At 36.9% G+C, this 23,191-nt stretch overlaps 1 protein-coding gene across 1 annotated transcript in view; it reads left to right on the top strand.

Moving 5' to 3' along the window:
• ctdp1 (CTD phosphatase 1) overlaps positions 1 to 23,191 on the top strand; it is an 84,022-nt gene that overhangs the window by 34,227 nt on the left and 26,604 nt on the right. Inside the window, exon 12 of the mRNA XM_039680874.2 lies at positions 18,004 to 18,215. Within this exon, the coding sequence (XP_039536808.2) occupies positions 18,004 to 18,215 (212 nt within the window). The remainder of the gene's footprint in view (positions 1 to 18,003; positions 18,216 to 23,191) is intronic.

The raw sequence follows: 23,191 nt of genomic DNA, 5'->3' as shown, positions 1-23,191 counted from the left end.
TCGTCACTGCTAGACTGGAGCACTTTGTGCTAATGTGACATTTTCCATGTCTGGAACATAAAGTTCATATAAGTTCAGGGTCTGAGTGAACTGCAGCCTCATGGGATCTCCTGATCTAAAGGATATACAAAGATCAAAAGGTTTCCAGTTAAATGCCAAAGCTGTTCGCTGGACTCTGCTTCAGAGTATTGTAGTTCATTTTGCCAACTAGTGATTAGGCAGGATGATTTTCAGGTCATTTTGAAGCAAAAACTCTAGATGACAACATCCATTAGTCAGAAGTCTTGTGGACACATATTTAGTATGTGTTTTGTGGCTCATATTTTAGAAACTGTATTTTTTTTTTTTTCAATAACCATGTATAAACAATATTCTCTCAAAAACACATACATGTTGCTCACATATTATGGTAGCCCTGTTTGTGCTAAATAGATTGTAATTTTACCTGTGCCGTTAATGTGTTTGTAAGTAACTGAAAAAAGCGCAAATGTCAGCTCAAGTACCCCAAAAACACCTAAGACCCCATAAGGTTTGTAGAAAACAAAGAGTTAGTAGCAGCTAATCCAGTTTGGGTTGGTCCAGTTACAATTTCAAAGAAAAGTTGCATGTACTGTAAGCCTGAATGCTGTGAATTTGAGTAGTGCTGGGTAGGCTCTTTTCATTTGGACTACTAAAAAACATATTGTTTGATTTGATATGTATTTTATTCATTTATTTTCAAAGAGTTAATAGCAGTTACTCCAGGTTGTTTTGGTCCTGAAACATTAGCATTAAAGGGAAAAGCTGCACATATGCTTGCGTTCTGGGAAATTTGAGTTTTCGTTTTCAAATGTCAATCTGCTTCTATTATCTCTGCAGCCTAAATGCCTTTTGGCATTCTCAAATGTTCTGAAAGCTCTGAATGAGAAAAATAAAGCCTAATTGGTTGTCTGGCAGTTATACTCTGGTATGAAACCCAGCATTGAAATGTCACCAATGAGCCACATTCTGAAATCACAATCCGGTTTGCCAGGAAGCATTTTAGGACTGTGAGACCATAATGTGCACACGTGACCTTTCTCATCCAGACGTCTTACTATCTTGTCTAGCAGCTTGCAGTAACGCAATAGTGTTTGATAGGAGCGTGGCCTCACTCTGAAACACGACTACATCTCAACTACAAATGTTAAGTCCTGTATTAGATTTCAGCATTCAAAGATTTTGAACATGCAGTTTTGAATGGTTATTTCTTAATGTCCTTGTGCCATGTGGGGGGAAGAGATATGTTCAGGGCAATATGTTATCAGATCTGTTGGTGTTTTCTCAGGGGGGGGCAAAGATTCGGTCGGATACACACTTTCACACATTGGCAGTCATTCAACAACAACCACTGCGTACACGAGTTGTGTGCTGTGACCCAGAGGATTGGCAGTTGGGGTGCATTAGAAATGTGTTCATGGTTTCTGCTGCTTCGTGATGAGATCTGATGCGCATTTGTGATGGAGTTTACCCAAACTAATGTGGAGTTAACCCAAGGCATCCCACTTTTAAAAAGGGATTTTGCAAATTAGGCCTGGTGATTTCTAATGGACTGAAAAGCAGTAGCAGTTTAGTGGTGAGCTTTTTTCTTTTCAGTCATCATAGTCACCAGTTTTTTTTTTACCCATTAATAAACCCAAATATAAAAGATAAACCCAAAGATAAAATAGTTTTAATGATTTTATTGGGATTATTAATTGAAAATGAAAATATAAATGTTTTTTTTTATTATTATTTCTTCTTTTTCAAATGTTAAACTTTTATTTTGGAGGTTTACTATCGAAAAAATATACGCTGTGGGTGTATATAGTAAGGCTTATACTATATTATGACTAAATAAAACCCTAAATCAGGGTATTTAAGTGTAAAAGTGTACTTTAAAAAGTGCAAAAGCCATACATTGAGTTGTACTAATAATATCAATATTTGCATGGTTTTTAATGATAATTGCTGATGGCAAATTGACAACCTTGAGTAATGTAAAAAAAAATTATGTATTTGTTAAAACAAAATTTTTAGTTTTTTGTGTGTTTGTGTCTGTGATGCTAGTCGTGCCTTACTCTGAAGCAGGAGTGAGCTGGTATATTTGTTACTGTGAGTCCGTTTTGTGTGTGATGAAGTGTGTTTGATTGCAGTTCTAGCACAGTGTCATCAGCCTCATTGCACATTACACACCTCAGCTTTCATTAGGACCCGCCTCACCACTGCTAGCACCACATTAAGTGCTAACAAGTTGATAAATTAGAACACCGTCTTCTCTGTATCCCCACTTCAGCTCCGCCTCTTCTTTTGAAAAAAATCCTGAAAGTTAAAACCGAGGGGCGTTAAATTCACTTTGCTCCAAATGAGAGATTGCTATTAGCAAAGCTTAGTTTTGCCTCTCCCCTAAAACCAAATCATCATTTTTCCTAAATTATGCCATCAGAGTTGCACTTTTTTTGTCACTTTCAAATGTTTTAAAATGCAAATGAAGTACTTTAATGGAACCTCAGACCTGGAATAACAAATGCATTGCAATTTAAGTCATGCATGCTGGGTGTTAAAGGTCTGTATCAATATGCATGATTTCCTCAAAATATATTCACTTTCATATAATTAAGCTATGGTTTTATATAAATGACTCCATAAGCCCACCCACTTCACACGCAGCACTTAAGTTGTCAAGAATACAGGCCATTTTTGCAACTGCAAGATGTATTGCATTACAGAGTGACATTAGAGGGCCATATAGGGCAGCAGCGCATAATTATTGCTGATGATAATTGTATGATACAATACCAGCGGAAATAATAGACTATACATATTTATACTCGTCTCAGGAGTTTTAACCAACTTTGCTTCAAGTTTTTAACAGCCTTCATGGTAAGCGTTTTTATGATTCTCTGAGAGTAAAGTGGTTCTTATTTGATGTGATGGATACATGCTTTCAGGCTGTTTTGAAAGCTCAAACATGGTCAGAAAGATTTTTAATTTTTTTTGAAAGAATTCTGCTCACAAAGGCTGCATTTATCTGATCAACAATACAATAAAAGCAGTAATATTGTGAAATATTATTACAATTTAAAATGACTGTATCCTTTTTAAATATATTTTAAAATGTAATGCATTTCTGTGGTGGCATCCCTGAATTTTATGCAGACATTACTCCAGTCTCCAGTGTCACATGATCCTTCAGAAAAATAATGGGATTATTTTATTCATCAAGGAAATATTAATAGTGATTTATAAGGTTACAGAAGATTACTATTTCAAATAATAGCCCTTATAATTTCTACTCAGTAGCCGCGTTTCCACTGCCGGGCTAGGGCTGGGCCAGAGCTAACAGCGAGCCGAGCCGAGCTAGTGGCCTCGGGCCTCAAGCACCGGGCTTGCGTTTCCACTGCCGGGCCAGTAGCCCCACAGCGCTTAACCATAGTGTGCGCGCCGCAACCTCGAGATACAGAGTTAATTTTTAACACCTTTAATAACTGATTGGACCCCATTTGAAACGAAATTAATTTATAGAAATAAAACGCAGCAAGTAGCCTAGGCTACGGAGCAGTTAAAGCCGCATTTCCATCACCCTTCAAACTGAAATTGCCACTTGAAAATAAGCGTCCATTTCACGTCAAAAACTCCTTGTCTGCAAATAATAATAATAATATAATAACCATCATCATTATTGTAACATTTTATTAGGCTGCGTATAGAAGACGCCTTTATCCAAAAAAGATAGAGCACAAATAAACACAATATTTTTGACGCATTATGTGTGTGGAGCACGCACTGATGGCTGCGAGACGCCCATGTGAACACTTGCAGTTTCATTGCATTTCTTTCAGTGGAAACAACTTAAAATACTCTTTCATTTCTGGTCATACAGAAAATAATAATACATTATTCGCAAATACATTTATTTGCGTAAACTCACAATAACAAGAAAACGTTGTGCTTTAACAATTAATCAAGGCGCGCTTCATGATCTCCGTGAACTGAAGAGCGAGACCTGAAACAGCCACCGCATTCGAATTTGTTCGTTTTAAATTGGACATTTAAAGCTTTAGTCTACAGGGGTTATATCCTTTGTAGATTAAAGCTTTAAATGTCCAATTTAAAACGAACAAATTCGAATCGAAAGCCAATATCTTCTGACTATGTAATTATGTAGCTAATTAATTTCTCTCTAAATGTGCATCCGGAGATGGAGATTTTTAGCCGAAAATGATTTAGAAAACAATAGTTTATTAATAAACAATTACTGCCTCGTTATTTTGTATTATTTTATTATCAGACACATTTATTATAGCTTATAAATCACCTTTCTGTAGGCTGTACGGCTCTTCTCATTCAGCACTGCGGGGAAAATATCATTTCCAGGTTCTAATTTGGCCTCAGAAAACCAGAAAAATATATATTTTTTTCATATTAATTTGTCAAATATTTTAAATGTTTAGGGGGCAAAAAAAAAATCAAACAAATATCTGAAAATTCGTCGATATGTAGCCTATAGCCTATATATTTTTGAATAGCATTTGGCATAGGCCTAGAGTTCAAATTAAAATGTTATGCAATTTTAAACGGTTAATAGGTTAAACATGGACACCCCTATGTGCATCTTGCTTCAGATCATAATGTTCCATAACACCGATAAACTCCGCCTTTTACCTTGAGCACGCCTCTAGCCCGAGCTGGCCCCCTCTGGCCCAAGGTATTCGACGGGCCAGAAATCCTGGCCGTTGGCCCTGAGGAAGCCCCGATCAAGCCCCGGAAGTGACAGTGGAAACGCGACTGGCCCTGGCACGCACTAGCACGGCCCGGCCCTGGCCCGGCAGTGGAAACGCGGCTATTGAATAATCCTGAAATAAACACTGGTTTTCAACACTGATAATAAGAAATGTTTCTTGAGCAGCAGATTATGCATTTTAAATAGATTTCTGAAGGATCATGTGACACTGAAGACTGGAGTAATAGCAGCTTTGCCATCACAGGAAACAAACATTTTAAAATGTTACATTATATTTATATTTACAGCACATTTTGTGTGTTTTTTGCATAACAAAGTTACATTATGACATGAAAAAAATGATAAGTCTCAGCACATGACGAGAAATGGTCTTACTCTTGTTAGTTCCGCCATTGAGGTTCACGACCTACAGGAATCCTTAATGTGGAAAGATACTTGGCTGATTATAGTGCCTAATGGGGGTCCATTCATTGTCAGGCCTGTGAGGAAGGAATGGCAGGAGCAGTTTCATAAAGTCTGTATTTATCCAAACCAGTCGTCAGTGCAGAGACCTGAGATACATTAAAGATATTTCTATACAGTCAAAACAATCATTGTGTCTTCACTCATGGGAATGTATGGTAGATTCAGGCGGGTAAAGGAGGGTGTTGGAGTACTCACGCTGTGAAATGACTTTGGATGTGGAGCTGAAGAATGTAATTGTCACGGGAACTTCTTATTTGCATGATGCAGTAGTGAGTGAAGTGGCAGGAAAGTAAGTATAAAGTGAAGAAGGAGAGCTTGTTAAATGCAGGGCTCGACAGTGCAAGCGTTTCATTAAAATTATGTGTACGAACTGTAAAATAGGAGCGTATACTATGTGCGAATATAAAAAAGTCTAAAATCTAATCACTAAAATCTGGGTTTAAAATTTAGTTTTATGTAATTTGAGGTCATAACTCTTAAATATTTGATATGGTATAACAGATGACAATTTTGAGAGGTCTTAAATTTGGGAGTGGAAAAATAGGAATCTGCGTTCCGGCCTAATGTGATTATTGAGGCTGTGATTAAATTAAATAAATCAAATATGGGTGGTTGACGATGTTTTTTTATGGTGTTTATATTGTAATATGCTTTAAGAGTGCATATTTTATCGCCCTCTTCTTTTTTAATGAGTAGCCAACAATAGTAAATAATTAATATTTGAAGTCCAATTGTTATTGATATTTTGATTGCACAACAATCTATAACTGGCATTTAATCCAAAGTAAACACTTGTTGATTCTCTCTGGTCCTCTCCATCACTGGAAGGAAAGAACATTTATTTAAAATATTATTCAATATATTGATTTTACTAGTGTCAGCAGAATACTCTGTTTATTATAGTTTATACAGTTTAAAGTAGGCATATAAATCATTGTAATACTTTTAATTGCACCTCTAAAGCTATTTTTTAATGCACTTTGAGCAAAATATTTTCACTTATAAGTGTCAATTTAGATGTGCCTTTTTTGGGGCAGCATCAAGCCCTGAAATGTCTGGTTCTTTTGCTCCATCTGTAATTTTTAAGAAGCAAAGTTTGTCTTAGCTCTGGAGTTTTGTGGCCCTGATAGAGAAGTTGCATAATGCCAGCCAGTCAAATCAGAGCTTGTGATTTTGTAAATTGTTTGCAAATTTGAGTTATGTGCATCAGAGAAGCAGTGAACCCACTGTAGGCAGTTTGTGAGTGTGGTGTCTGAGGCTGAGACCCACTTGTTATCCAGATTGACACCAAATGTTTTTAACAAACCTGGAGGCATTGGTTCTGTGATCATCAGTTGACATCGAGAGTGAAATGTGTGATTGATAAGGCTTCATCCCCCCATCGCCTCAGAAAACATCCACTGCTGATGTACATATATATACATTAGAAATGGCATCAGCTGTGAAATGCTTTCGTACCAGCCTTTGCCTTTTCTTTACTCAGAAAAACAGTTCCCAGAACTATATTTTTCTGTAATTTGATGTTTTTTTTTTTTTTGAAGACAAGGCTTCTTTCCTTGTTTTATCACTAAGGTCCAGTCAGCAGAGATTTGATAATAGAGGTCTGTTTGTGTTCAGTGATTCTGAAATTTGATTACAGCTAATGGCTTTTCTATCACAGGCTGTTCAAAGATGCCCTGTACACCCACTCGTGCCTCTAATTTTATTTAGCAAGCTGGGTCCAAAAAAACATGTATTTCTTCAGAGAATTTAGTTCTTTTGTCCTGCATTTCAGGTTAAGTGCAAAATTATGACATTTAAAATCTTAGTTCATCATTCAAAATTAAAATAATAAAAATTGGCAACATTTAGTCATGTTGTTCCAAGCCAAAAACACATATTCATATTCTAAACACAACTGAAGATATAGGCAATTAAATTAGAGAGTCTGTCCCTTTATTGAAAGTCAATGCAACAAAAACTTCAAAAAGTGCTGAGCAGATTTAATTTAGGCTTTTATTTACGTATAAACATTGACCAATATGCATACTAAATAACGGGAGAACAAGAATCAATTAGGTTTGTTATCGCGTCATGAAAAAATGTTTGAGCTGCAAAATGACTTTTTTTCCATGTCCTCTCTGACAAGGGTCCAATAGTGGGTAAAAGAAATTATCAGCCATCAATTTTGCTTATCAGTCATGAAATTGTGTTTTGCAATGTTTTTGTTTTATGACAGTAGGATTATTTAGCTGGGTTTTTTTCTGTGTGCTATTTTTTTAAACATCTCCAAGCCAACTGCAGATTTACACTATTTAGGGCCCAAGCCTTGAAAAGGTGAAGGTCCTATTGTTTTCCTTAGGAAAATTAGGACAATTATTATTTTACTATCTTTTTGGCACTTTTGGGGCCCTTGACGTGCTCAAACTCTTAAACTTTGCACACGGGTCAGAACCCGCGGCCATCAGGGCCGGTCAGAAGCTGGTCCCCGGTCGTGGCAGGGGGCTCGAAAGCACCCCCTAGAACGAGGTCCGAAAACTTGGTCCATAAATCAAACACGCTTGCATGTAATAATATGAAACTCGGTACACATATAGATCTCATCGTTTCATATATACTTCACACTCTTACTTTTGACCCCAGCCCAACAGGAAGTCAGCTATTTAGGGTTGTTTGGAAAACGCATGCAATGGAATTTAAAGTACTTCTCCCAGAGAACTGATCGAAATGCTATGAAACTTGGTCAGTCTGAAGTCAAGACATTGAGAATGAAAGTTTGCGAGGGGATTTTTGATATCTCGAACGGTTTGGCCGTGGCGTGGAAACGAAATTATGGCGAGAAATGTGAAACAGGAAGTGTGTTATAACTTCAGCATACATTAACTGATCTTGATGAAACTTTCGCAGTGTGTTCGCTGTAGGTGGCCAATCACATGGATGTGACTATTGTGAGTCAAAGGTATAGCGCCACCAACTGGCAGCAGGAAGTGTGTCACTTTCAAAATGCTTTGAAATCACCCTCTTATTTTTAACCGTTTTGCTTCAAACTTTGTGTATAATGTAAACACATGGCAGATGAAGACCTGTGAATGGCTTATTGATATCGTAAATACTGTGTCTATCAGCATGAGCACCGTATGTCCTTATTCGCAGCTTGTGATTTATAACACTCTAACGTGTCAGTAACATTTAGTATGGCGAAGTTTAATAAGTGTAAAACATAACATTTAACAAAAAATGTATATTTGAAATTTGTGAATCGTTACAAATCGATAGATGTGAATTGATTCTTCCCCCTCCCCTATTTGGCAGCCTAATTCTCGCTTTGCAAATTCTAACATCAGAGACATTTTTGAAGTTGAAGGGTCCAGTTTATAAGAGCTTTGATGCATGTCTAGTACAGACTCTTGCCTTTTCGCGTCGCTTCATGAGTCGAGTCTGTCTCACAGTAATGATCTTCAGCACTGGCCACACATCACATGGCATTACGACGTAAAGGACTCCGCAAATGCCACAGCGATCACTCACTGTTTCCAGGGGTGCTGAACCGCGGTCAACTCAAGTCTTGTTTAAAATGTATCACTTTTTTATGAAAATTTATGATGTTCATGTAAATATTTGCGTATTCTTTAGTTTTATCCTATCTTTCACCCAATTTAAGTGACAAAAATGTCCTTTTCACTGTAGCTGAAAGTGCTGACGTTGTCAGGACGTCTCAAGCATTGGTCAGGAAGCTCTGTGGAACAGAGCACATTGTCACTCAGGTCATTTTGTGCTTCTGTAATCATCGTCGCCATCTTCATCAATGCTGTCATCCCTCCTCAAGCCAAAGCTCTACTGTTTCTAATTGAAAAGCCTGGTTTCCAGACAGGAATGAAATTATCCTCTCAAGTTGTCATTTTAAGCAACACTGAAGAAGATTGGAAACTCTTTTTCTCTGTCTCTCAGCTCTTTACATTTTTCAGCTATCAAAGCTGAGCAAAAGATATGGAGTGGAGACTTTGTTCTAGTGTTAATTTTGCCATCTATTTTTTTATTCAGCATAGATTCCGTTAACAAAATGAAAACTACTTTGGTCTTAGTGTTCTGATCTGGATTTGTTCAGAACTCAAACTGAGGGTCAGGTGGTGTGACTTGGCTAATTACTTGGCTATAATACATCATAAACGTATTTTGAATGCCTTGTAATGCACCTTATAATGCATTGTATGATCTCATAAATAATTGTAACCACAGTTATAGCACATTGGAATACTTATGCTACACCTTTAGAAAGTATAATCCATTAAAACACATGACAAACAACCAATTTCAGATGTAATAGGGAATCAGCAAATACAATGCATTTTAACTTGGGCTACAATTAATAATGTATTATAACTCACATTATGAATACCTTTATTCATAATGAATTGTACATAAAGACTTTTAAGTAAAATATTACCATAATTATAAACATTATAATAAATATTTTAAAGCCACACTATAGCTTTGTGTAAGGCTGTTCTTGCGTGACCTTAAATGCCATTTGATCAATATAGGTCAATATAAAGTCTTAAATATCTGAAATGATCAATTTAAGAGCCTTCACATTTCGGGGTGGAAAATAAGGATTCACAATGGGATTTTTTGAACCTTAATATGTGAAGGTTGTCTGTAGGGGGTTGTTTTGAACGGACATTAAATGTTAATTTCTTTGTGTGCATGTCTATCCATTTTTTCCTTGTAAAATTGAACCCCACTGGCAAGAGTAGAAAACACTGATTTTTTTTTTTATCCATTTGCTAAATTCTGCTAGTCGTACTTGTGTTCTTTTTATTATTCTGTGGACAAAGCTTTTAGGTTTTAATAGAAACATGACCAGAATCATAAACCTGGCCTGAATGTTTGTAGTGCTGCTTCAGGTCTTGCTGAAGATCTAAAGGTCTTTATGCCGCTGTCTTTGTAGGGCGTACTGAAGCTCTCCATTTATCCTAGATATGCTCATAGCATACTCTGAAGACACAGCTTGTGCTTGTGGCTTCAAAGAGAATTATTTTTCTGAAGATTTTATTGTGAGATGTAGAAACCGTAAAATATTTCACATGGAGGGCTGAACATACACTTAAAAAAACAATGTAGCTGATGTTTTTCTTTTTCCTCTATTCCGAAGGTTCACTGTTGCCATGCATGGCTTAAATTGGCCCAATACACTCAACTTGGCTCAATAATTTTCCCTATTGCAGCCAACCCTGCCAGTTCACATCAGACCTTTGTTCAAACAAAAGAGAATTTGTAAACCTGACCTTGAGTCCAGGCTCAATATCTTAGTCTTGTCTCTCCCACAAATTGCACCAGATAAACAAACTCTATGCCCAGAAGATTTATGTAACATCCTCTATTTCTTCACACTTACCTGAACTGCCTCATATATTTCCAATTGAATGGGGTACCAAGGTTGATTGTGCTCCCAGTGAGTGTTGTGTACTTTTCGTCGGCCTTGTCTCATTGTGAGTGTACTTTCACACAGCAAACACTAATGAAATTATAGATGACCTTCTCTGCTCTTTTCTATTGGTAATATTGCAATAAATATGCCGTGTTTTAGTGGATGTGCTGAATGCTGAAACCCATCCGTGTGTGTGTGTGTGCGCATGAATACGTACTATACAGTGTGTGTACATTACAAAAAATATATGTACAAATAATGTTACAAATCAACAGAAAGCAGAAAGTGCTACACGGTTGTCTTTAGACTGGTGCTTGTTGGATAAACTGGAGGTAGACATCAAATCATGAAGATGAAAGACTCCAAGGCACTCGTGGTGAAGTAAAAACCCTTTACCTAGCTGGGCTAAATCATTAAAAACAGTTCAATCTTTGTGTTTTGGCTACACGGGATCCTGAAAAAGGCAGTGTTGCTGAAATGCTAACTGTTTTTAATGATTAAGCCCAGTTATTTAAAGGCATTTTACTTCATCATTTGAGTGCCTTGGAGTATTTCATCTTCTCTGTGTTTTAGTGCGCTACGTGAACAGTGACTTATACCTTCAGACTAGCCATTTAACTATGTTCACTTGTGCATTTGTGTCATTTTGTGTAGGTGGAAGATCTTTATGTTAGGGGTATTTGTGATAAGTGAGTTAAGGGCGATTTTTATTTGTATTTTTAAGCCGCTAGCAAAGTGTTTCAGATTCAGGTCAAGCAGGTAAATGCCTGGCTATGATTTGAGTATTTAAAACAATCATATTCTTTATGGATTTTTCTTTTTATAAATATTGTTTGTGCCTTGTAAATATATTGTGATGTTTTTATTTAGGTTTAATCTTTTTTCGTGATAAATAAATAAATAAATAAATAAATAATTTTTAAAATAAATGAAAAATTAAAATAAAAGATGCATGCAACCCTCATATTACAGTTCATAGATGTAAATATAGCAAGAGCTCCATCATATTCTCTCTCCTTCTTTCAAGCTTTGGGTGTTCGTCTTTTATGGTGAGAAACTACCGTGTGGACTCAGAGGAACCTTCTGAGACATTACCAAATCTGTGCTGTATATTTCACGGGAGCTGTAATAAATAATTCAACTGTACTGTGATGGGCTGTAAAGTATGTCAGCTCGACTTCAGCCTTGAGGTGTGTTGGGGAACTTTACATAGCATCACTGAGTTCATGCAATATCTTTTACCTTATAGGTTATGAATAATGTAATGTGTCCAAATGCTTTTTCCTTTCCAGCGGCACTTTGTGAAACTCTCCCAGTCAGCCTTCATGTTTTCACCCAGACAGCTGCCATATTACGAAAAAAATCCATTCCAAATTAGTCTGGGTGACAGTTATTTGGACGCGAGGCTTTGGCAGGCAAATCTGCATGGCCCCCTATTTGACACTCGGCACCGCATTCATTGTAAGCCTTTTTTGCCCTCATGCTCCGGGCAAAGAAATGTCTTCACTAATTTGTTTTCCTGCAAGATATGTGCATGTGGAAGTGAGGGTAGTCATGCATTAGTCTTTCACTAGTTTGGGAAATTTTAAATTGCCAGACACCCTTGTCAGTTTCATCCAGACCTTTTGAGTCAAACTCAATTGGAATATAAGAGTTATAAGGCAGGACAAAAACGTACTTTTGACTTTTACTTTTAAGTTAAAGTTAAACATATACTTTTTTTTTACTCCTTATTAACTAGTGTTATATGCACATACTAAAGGCACCCCTCATCTGACTGGCATGAAGCCTATCTGTCAGATGGTTACGTGATGTCATATATACACTCACCTGAAGGATTATTAGGCACACCATACTAATACTGTGTTTGACCCCTTTCGCCTTCAGAACTGCCTTAATTCTACGTGGCGTTGATTCAACAAGGTGCTGAAAGCATTCTTTAGAAATGTTGGCCCATATTGATAGGATAGCATCTTGCAGTTGATGGAGATCTGTGGGATGCACGTCCAGGGCACGAAGCTCCCGTTCCACCACATCCCAAGATGCTCTATTGGGTTGAGATCTGGTGAATGTGGGGGTAGTTTTAGTACAGTCAACTCATTTTCATGTTCAAGAAACCAATTTGAAATGATTCGAGCTTTGTGACATGGTGCTGGAAGTAGCCATCAGAGGATGGGTACATGGTGACCATAAAGGGATGGACATGGGTAGGGTAGGCCGTGGCATTTATACAATGCCCAATTGGCACTAAGGGGCCTAAGGTGTGCCAAGAAAACATCCCAAACACCATTACACTCAGCCGCAAACCTCTCAAGCAAGCACTAAAGATCACAGCTTGACATGGAGCAAATGTGCTAAATCCCAGGATATTTCTCATTTACCACAATGCTTTGGCCACATCTGAGTATGACCTCGTTTGAGATCACACACTGTAAACCCTAACGGTCAAAATAATTAATTGGTTAGAGTAGGACAAACTTAAATTCAACGAATTAGTTCAGTCAAATTAATTTTTATGAGTATTTAGCACTTTCTTTTTCTTTCAAGTTCACAGAACTGGTATATTTTAAGTAAACTGAACTGTTTCATTGTTTTGAGTTTTATGAAATTATTTATTGTAATTTAGACGAACTTAAGTTTAACTGAAACGGCTGGGATATCTATTTCCCAGCATGCTTTGCCGATGGCACTCGAAAGAGTGTAAACGCTAAAATTAAGTGCAATATAATGTTTTTTGTTGTGTAATATTAATGTCAAGTGTGAGATTTAGTAGTGATTAATGTTTTGTTATGCTAATTTAGAAGAATTTCTGTTAATGTTGGCTTTAGGATAGTTACCGTCATGGTGACAAGTGGTGCATTCAGCTTGATTTGAGAGCAAATTATCCCATTACGCTCATACAGCAAGTGCTTATAACATACTGTTTCTAATATGTTAGCATTTACTACGTCAGCTGATTAGCTTTTAAAGCTAACTAAGTTTATGCTATTAAAAGTGATTTGAGTTCTACCAACTTATTCGGGTTTACAGTGTACTTCATAGATTTAAGTTATAGTAACTAATTAGTACTATTAACTTTATTTACCCAAGTTATCTTAACAATAAGTTATTGAGTTACTTGGAAACAAATCAAATATTTTTTTATGCTTAAATTGTTTGAGTTAATAAACTTAAATGATTTAAGGCAATCGGTTTCCTCAAACGTTTTGAGTTGAACTAACTCATCAGGTTTTCAGCAATCTTCAAATATACCAAATTTACTCAACAGCCACGTGTCTGCGTGGAGCTGTAGCGATTCTGGTGGCCCTCTTAACCAGCCGCCTTAAACTTCAGACAGTCGCAGACAGCATGTAATGCATTTACCCAGAGAGAATGATGAGACATGTAATTTAATTACTTTCTTTAATATATCAGTGCTTGACTCCTTGCTGAGCTGAAAATGAGAGAGAGAAACCCACAGTGTGCTGGAGAGCTTCATGTTCCCTCGACATCACATTAGTGTTCTTAAAAGTTGCTGACAAGTTCATGCTTACAAACACAGAAGTGGTTTGTAATTGTAATTATGATGCGATTCTTGTTAGTAATGAAATTCACATTGATGTTTCCAAATGTGCCAAATTTTCCTCGTTTTAACTTAACAAAGCCTGACTTTTAGTACTTTTGCAATATTATGAAGAGCTTTACCCTTTGTGAACTGTCACAGAGAATCGTGGGAAATGTAGTTTGATTTGTGCAAGCCTATCCCCTTATAAACTAGCTCATTGAGACAAATTTTAGTAATTAATAACCTTTCCCACTGGAGTGATAGCTTTAATGTGAGCTTATCTGTTTATTCTGCTTTTCCATCCCAAGAACAAGATTTATCAATGCTGTTCTGTCACTGTGAGAATTGTTTTCATCAAAGACAAACTCAAGGTGGAGAAGACATGTAATATAAGTGAGGTTTTTTAACTTTACAGATCTTTGTTTGATTGCACTCGTGTCAGTCTAGTGTCTGAAAGTAAATTTTGAAATATTAAAAAAGCACCCTTGGCGAACAGCCACCACCAAATCCCCAATATCTCTCAATATCTCATTTCATTGACTTGGTGGGTCTCTGCTTTTATTGACTTGTGAATGACACTGACAAAGTTTGTTTTGTGGCCCATACAAAGTTGAAAGGCTTTGATTTCTTACTTTTCCAACATATAAGGCTCCATAGCAAGGTCATGTAATACTGTTTCCCAGTTACTTTGATTGGTAAATGTCGGCTGTAAGGCTGACTGACCCAAAAGTTGAAGCTACTAGCACACTTTGCGCTTGTTTATGTAGACCATGGCAAGCAAAGGTGGAAGCATTTGAAAGATTATTTGGTTGTATTTGTATAATGAGGTTTTCTGAAAGCCTATGACCTTAATCTTTATTGAGTCATGCATCTTTGCGTAATTATACTGTGATGAAACGTTTTAATAAAATGTGGGTGCCTCACCTAAATATGCTCTGGTAATGGCAGCCTGTCGACCCTCAAATCCAAATCTTCTATGTAACGCTTGCTTTTTCTATGACTGATGCAGGTTGTATGTTAAAGTCCATATGTGCTGGCACAAATTTGCCGTGACTCATTTCATGCCGTGATGAAGCCAGCAAAATGCTGTCTTAACAAGCTAATGATGTGTGCATCTGGGGAATTGCCTCTCTCTTTGCTCCATCTGTTTGCCCTTATCACTTTCCTTGCTTATTTATGCATTATTTTTGCATTATGCCAGCACTAGGTCTCTTTAGAGGTGCTGATCTATTTGGTCACTGGTTTTTGGTTTATTCGCTATTTTTGTTTTTAGTGAATGTGGACTGTGGTTGATTTGTGTATTAGTAATTAGTGAGAAGTAGGGCTGTCACGATATCATTTTTATTACATGTCATTTATTACATTTATAACACACCGTCTTCTATTTTCCGGTTTATAACAGGTGAGGAACAGCGTTAAGGTGCAATATCATTATCTTTTATATTAGTGTCAACCACATAGTTAATGGTGCTAAATTATTTACAATATTAACGTGACATCAATATTTCAGTTTTTAAAATTCCAGGTTATCGTCAAACAAATACCCTTATATTATGACACCCATAGTGAGAAGAATGTAGAATGTCATTTGACTTGACTTCTGAGTGATTGAGTGAGCTTTATAAATATCGTTTGAATGTGCTTGTCTGCTGGGATATTGGATATTATGAGAAGTTCAGCTGAAGAGGTTTTACAGTGATAGTAGTTTAAATTAAACATGAAATCAAAATTGAGCCTATTTATTTCTGAATACACGTTGATGTTTTTATTATGCATGATTTGTTGGTGCACATTTGAGATGTAAAAACATGCACCACCTCTGAAAAATATTATGATTCTTGGCTGACGTATTGGGTGTTGTGGATTGTTTTTGTTTTTTTTCAGTCATTTTAATGCTAGTTAACATTAATGTAATTAACAACATATTACAATATGTTTGAACAGAAATATTAAAGGGACAATATGTAGGAATTTCTCCCATCTAGTGGTGAAAATGTATTTTGCATTTAAACGAATTGATGCTCTCCAGCCCCTCGCTTTTTCAAATGCGCATTGCATCTACGGTAGCCATTATGTACCAAAAAGCTATGATAGGATGCCTTCTAATAGCACTTTGTTGAGTGTTCCTTCGGGTAAACAGGTTTGTTATTTCGAACAAACAGCAACTTGACACAACGAACAAACGAATGTTACAGTATGAATTACTGACCGAAAAACATGATCTATTGTAATTAGTAGTTATGCCACCTTTATTCGTTATACTTTCTGAAGTATGTGCGTTGTTAGATATCATCATCAACTTTTAACTATAAATGTTTTTTTGGGGATTTTTTTGGGGGATTTTTTTGGATATGCGCAGCCCCATTCATTCAAATGAAACAGGATGACTAATCGATTCTTGAGATTTAAGAATCGATATCGGTTCGTAAAAATGAGAATCGATTAATATCGAGAAATCGATATTTATTACCCAGCCTTACTATTCAGTCAATGGATATAATCCAAGGCAAATAACATTTTGTGTTGACGAGAGAGAGAGATTTATACCAATTTATACCAGGTAATTGACACAATTCTCTAGTTTGAACGAAATATTAATGCACTTAATCTGTGATCATTGCAATAATCCTCCCCTTGACCTTTCGTCCGATGGTTTAGGCATAGTAAATGACTCCTTCAATGTTAGAATTTGCTGTAAAGTATGATTTTAATTCACTTTTTAGATTTGGTATAGTGCTGTACATCCCATGGGTGACTGGGGATTGTTCCATCTACTAAGATGCTTCTAGATAACACTCCTCACAAACAATCTACTTTTAATTGAATGTTTCCGCCCTCATTATACGCATCTGTCACATTAAACTGGAAAAAGTTCTGTGGGTCTATTTTTTTAAACATCATTCCATGAGCTCATTTATAACGTGTGTACGGGGCTTCCGCATATTTCTGCAGGCTTTTTCAGATGCTCCATTCACTGTAATAATAAAAGGAAGGTGTGTGTGATTGCTATTCCCAAGAGGAGGAGAGCGCAATTACACAGGGCTAGCTGAGAGATCAGTCGTATGTGAAGTTGCTGATCATTTTTGCCAGTGCCTGTCTAACAACTCTTGCTAAGAATAATTGGGGTGATCTGAACCCCCTGGTCTGGCTTTATGAAAGCACTAACATGTATCAGTGAAAGCTCAGACCAAGGCTAAACACTTGGGTGCTAACATTCATACATGTTAAAGGGGTCTGTGGCGAGCAGGGCGAGTCCGAGGGACGTGAGAGGACGGTGCGAGCCGGTTGCGTCAGTGATAATGAACTAAACCTGTGAGATGCATAAAGGAGGAGTTACGACAGTGAAGATAGAGAGAGGAAAAGGCCTGATTTTATGTTGTGTTTTGTGTGCTGCTGGCTTATACTTTCATTTTGTATTTGTTTATTTATTTTTAAACTTCCTCCTTCCCATAACAACCGAACCCCGTTACATGGTCATATTCTCTGGGTGGTGGTATGAATCTTTTGTACCTATAGTCTTACCCCTTAATTTCTGGTAATGTTTTTTTTAAAAAGTTCTCTCACAATGTAATGTGGCTTTAAAAGAAATAAAAAAAGAGGCTTATTGTTACTTGTTACTTATTTCACATTCACATGCAAAAAGGCTGTTTAACACAGAAGTTACAGAAGACTTCGAAGCAATAAAAACACATTATTTAAGAAAGAGTTGGATAGAGCAGAAAATGTCCCTGAGCTAAATTGACGTTTTGGCAGTGTGTAAATAAAATAAATATGCTGCATAACTTCAAACCTTATCTAGCTGTTATATAAATCTTTAATTGTGCATTGGACTTCTCTTTTGGGCAGGTGGATGACATGCTCGGGGAGGAGAGTGACAATGAAAGCGATGGAAAAGGGAAGGAAAGGATGGAGGCAGAGGAGGATGAGGAAGAGAGACTCCCCACGAGCAAGCAGAAGGCCCCATCATCAGATCACGGTTCGCCACTTGCCACTGTTGTTGAGGAAAATGCCCAAACATCAACCAGAGAAGACGCCTCTGTAACAGGGAACATGTTCAGGTATTAAATCTCCAGTACTAGTAAAGGACAATTTTAATTTTGTTTTCAAATTGGCGAAACTCAAATGATGAATTTCATTATAGCATATTGTAAAACAGCATACTTAAGTGACATAAGGTCTTTGTGATTTGAGCTTTAAACTAGAGCCTGACCGATATATCGGCAGGCCGATATTAGGCATTTTCCAAACTATCGGTATCGGCAGTTATAATGGCAGATAAATGAATATTTCAAAAATAAAATAAAAACGGACGAAACACGCTTGAACCATGTCATGAGTGTTGGAGTTGTATAGTTTGTCCACCAGAGGGCACTGTTGGCAACACTCGTTGAGTTGGTCACGAGTCATACATCGCTTGAATAACAATTAAAAGAACATCTCCATCAGTTCTCTTAACTCAAATAAGCATGACAAAATGTGTGACTATCATGTCCAGTTTTGCTGCTGTTAAATAAGCCGAGAGTGAAGCGGAATTAGCTAGTAATCGTTATGTTACGTTGTTACAGTGTAGTTGACTGTCTGTCCTTTTAACTTTTGACAATGTGACTGAAGTATTTCTTTAATAGCGCGTGACAGTTATAGCAATGAGACGTATCATCTCTGCTTGGCCTGTTATATTGAAAATGTATGTTTTACAATTTGCAGTATGACGTTCGCTCATCATAGACTAGCTACCATAAAGCTAGCTAATGCCACTATCATCAGTCTGTTCTGTTGTGACTAAAAGAAACAAGTTTTTTTTATAAAATGCATTTTCATATTACTTTTAGTTAAAACTCATAAATAACTACAAATAACTAATGTTAGGGAAATCTGTTAATGTTTTGTTGCACGTTTCTAAAAAAAAAAATATCGGCCGATATATCGGATTTTGAAACCCAAAAATATTTGTATCGGTATCGGCCTTCAAAATCCTTCATCGGTCGGGCTCTACTTTAAACCTCTTGCTTCAGTGGTGTGAGAGTTGATTAGCAACACACGGCCGTGCCCGTTTTCCAGCAGGTCCTTGTACTCCTGAAATTGCCACCGTCTTCAGCAAATAGCACTGCCGGTTGTCATGGCAATGTCTGGAAGCAGATATCTAGCAGAAGGTGGGGTCACGTCCTCTTACATCCTCCTGTCCAAGCACAAATGCCCCACCCGCTGCCCAGACTTCTGTCCGACATTAGTGTAGTAAGCAGGAAGTTGTCAGATCAGCATGTGTGGGGAGCTGCTTTCTGGGCCGGCCCGCTCTTGTCTGAAGGAGCTAAACGGACAGGAAAGCATGTTATTCTTTTATCATATGGCTCATACTGCAACCAATTTTCCTCTGGAATATTAGACCTGTCCTACTTTATCAATTTTTTCTGCTCTCCAGCAGTCATTAGCAGTGACTCAGAGCCCACAGCGCTGCATCTACCGCCTGTGTCAACTGAATGAATGCAGTAGTGTAATCGTCTGGAGTTCAGAACGGTGAACAATGAGATGAGTAAAGGAGAAAAATAAGTTATTTGAGTGTCTCAGACTGTCTGTTTGGCTTCAGGAGGACCTGGATCCAGTGATTAAAGCTTCTCAGAAGAACCTGGTTTTTCTCATGTTCTTCCTTTTTTACAATTTCCAAGAAAAATCTCAGTGAAATTAGAAAAGGGGAAAGGTTTTTGTACTTTTCGACAAACCCATTATTTATTACGTCAGGTTGAACAAGTAAAAACAAACTTGGATTTTTTTTTACAATTAGGGTTCATTCTGCTTGTCATTGAACTTGTATTTGCCTACAGTATACCATTTTGCAGTCGAGTTTGTCAGTGTTAAAGGGATAGTTCACTTTGAAATTGATTTTTGCTATGTTTTAGCTTACCTCAAGGGCATCCAAGATGTAGGTGTCTTTGTTTCCACTGTATTTTCAATTTTGATATTTTTAGGTCAAACCGTTCTTGTCTGTCAGTCATATAATGGAGGTCTATGGTCACCACCTCAAAGAGCATGCACAGAGAAGTCCTTGAGTTAAGCTTAAACATATCAAAAATTAATTTCAAAGTGAACTATCCCTTTAAACTTTTTTTTTACATCACACATTTCCCAATTATGAATTATGATACAGCTTTGGTCAGTCAGTGCATTGCATTTGGACACAACCGAACTGCTCTAAAGTAAATTTTTTAATCATCCTAAATGTTTCTGTTTTTGGGGCGGGTAAAGTGTCTTGGCCTTGATTGAAAGTGACATCAGATGATATATAAATCATTAGCTATTAGCCATATTCTGGTTATTAGCATGGAAATAAAAGGCTGAACGACAGCAACTCTTTCCACCATTAGCAAAGCTCTTTTGCTCTGTTATGTATATATTGTGTATATAAGGGGGTGACCGCATTTGTGCACAACATCCTCCTACTCTACACAATTTAGTCTTGTCTTTACCATAATTACATTAGCTCTTTATAGCACCTCATTAAAAAAATTATTTTCTTAAACCACTTTAAACAAAAAGTTTCAACTCATAGAGAGCACATACATTTGCCTTAATTGCCTTTAGTTTCATTTGGGAGCAATATAAAGTTTGTCAAACCACAATGTTTTAATAAGTTGGCCTGCCAATTTCCTTAAAATTGGCTGGAAATGGTCGCTGTTGCAGGATTTGATGCCATGGAAACACTCTGTGCGTTGCTTTGTGATGGAGAAATGCAATTTTCATTAAAGTCTGATTTTTAAATCTTTTCCCTCCATGAAGCAAGCTAATTTTTCCACATTAAATGAACGAAGTGAATAGGACATTTTCTTTGTGAATACAAATAAATGTGCACAGAGATACTGCTGGTTAATGAGGAAAAATGTAGTTGCAGTTCAACTCACAACTCTAACTTTAGTCTAGGGCTGAGCGATATGGTCAAAAATATTATCACAATATTATTTATTATTATATTATTTTTCTGTATCATACGATATCAATAATTTCTTGGTTGTATGATATTTCTTAGAAATAATAATATGAGAAATACATTTTGTACAGTAGTGATATATTTTTGTCATAATTTCTAAAAGTTAAACCTAACTTCTTTTTTGACGGATTTTCGTGAAGATCTTTCAGTTTTCGTTTCCGTTTCAGGATGTATTGGACGGTAGTTTTCTCATATGAAAGAACAGTTATGGCGTGAAACCTGAATTACTTTTTATTTATTTTGTGGAACGTAACGTACCGTTGTTTCCGTACATTTAATGTGAAATATCTAACTCTATTTATATCCTCTGTCGCAGCTTTCGTATTTCAGTCATGCTCGTGTGTGTAATTGGTTTTTGTGTATTGTAAATAATCATGTTTTTTGGTGCCTGTCTTTTTCTCTGCGATGGTAATCGTGAGCGATAACATCTGTCTCTCTGGTGGACCGCAGTTATGAACTGGCCTTTGCCATGTTGATCAAAAACCGAAGTCACTGCCAAATGTAGATTAGCTCATCCGATAGTCACAATCACTCCTGTTGTTCTTCTGAATGGCCCACCAGTCTCGACTCAAACAACCGTTTTACTGCTAGACAAAATGCTCAGTGGTTATGGAAGAAGAGCCACTGGCAGCTGCAGGCTTTTTGAATAATAGAGATTATCTCAAACACAGATCCCACCTGAGACTGATTCCTCTGCCCGGCGGCCAAAGGTTAGCTTCCGTAAATAGCGCATTTTCCCGCCAAGACAAGCTGCACTTTTGGAGATAATCAAATCCTGTTGATGAATTATTTATTCTCAGAATATGCATATAATTTGTGTTCCTGTGATAATATTGTTGTTGTTTTCCAGTCACTGTGCATGTAGGATGTACCTATAAGGAATCAGTTTCAGTTCCTGTTCTTTTTTACTATGAAAGAATCTTAAAGCTGCAGTCCGCAGTTTTTCCTCTTTGTCGCCATCTCTGTTCAATATCTGCAATTGCAGTCATTTTATGACGTTTGTGTTGTTATTTTGTATTTGTGCATAGGCTGCTAATTATAATGTGCTCGGACGATCAGTTGATGCATTCTTTGTTCTTGGGTCCTTCCGAGTTCGTTCTTTTAAGGTAACCTGGCAAGACCAATCTCCATAGGAATACAATTAAAACCTATGTTTAAAAGAATGAAGCATTGCATCCACCTCTGCATCTTCAGAGCTCCTGCAATTGCAATCAGTCTCCACTCACTGTCCTGTGCGGTTGAGATGATTTGATTTATGTCGTTGGTGGCTGTGGAGAGTCAAGAAGGTTTGACTGTTGAGTTGTAGGGCTCTCTGCTGATCAGTGTGTGGGCACTAATGTCACTGCTTATAGGATGGTCATTAAATAATAATCACTAGACGGAGACATGAACAGCATAATCAAGTGATAAACAATACACCGCAGCTGCTGTTACAAACTGTAGGATGACCTTTCACTCATATTTCGTATTTCAAGTCTCAAGTCAAGTACCCCAAACTGCCAAATCAGTAATCACACACGGCATGTGGTCTTGTTTTCCTGTAATCTTGATTTGCTTTTGTTGTTCATAGCAAAAAAAAAAAAGTTTACAATTGGCAGAGAATGCTATGAAGTTTAGCTTGGCATTATTTTATTATGAGAGCTTTATATCATGGAGTAGTGCAGAAATGTTGATTTAAGAGAACAATTTTTTTGTGATATTATATTACAATATGATGATATTTTATTGAAATGTGATTTAAAAAGTGCAAGTGAAATAATTGTCCTTATAATAAATATAATAATGCTGACATTTTTTTCCCCTCGCGTCTGGCCCAAAAAGCTTCATCAATTAGAAAGCTAAAAAAAGGACTGCAGATATACAAACTGTAAACAGATCAGCGTGTGTTTACCATTTTGAATATCAATCATGTTGATCACTTTCCTCAATCCAGGCATCTCATGTTGTTGGTATGAACATTTTTGTGTAAGATGATGATGATTAGCCTTATGTCATCCTTATGGACATTTTTGTCCTTTTCAGTTCTGTTTTTTTTTTTTTATCACTTTGCCTGTGTTA

This window comes from Pimephales promelas, chromosome 18 (genome assembly GCF_988280905.1).
Source record: "Pimephales promelas chromosome 18, fPimPro1.hap1.1, whole genome shotgun sequence".
Classification (NCBI taxonomy): Eukaryota; Metazoa; Chordata; class Actinopteri; order Cypriniformes; family Leuciscidae; genus Pimephales; species Pimephales promelas.
The sequence above is the reverse complement of the archived record's forward strand: the minus strand, read 5'-3'. Positions and strand labels throughout refer to the sequence as shown.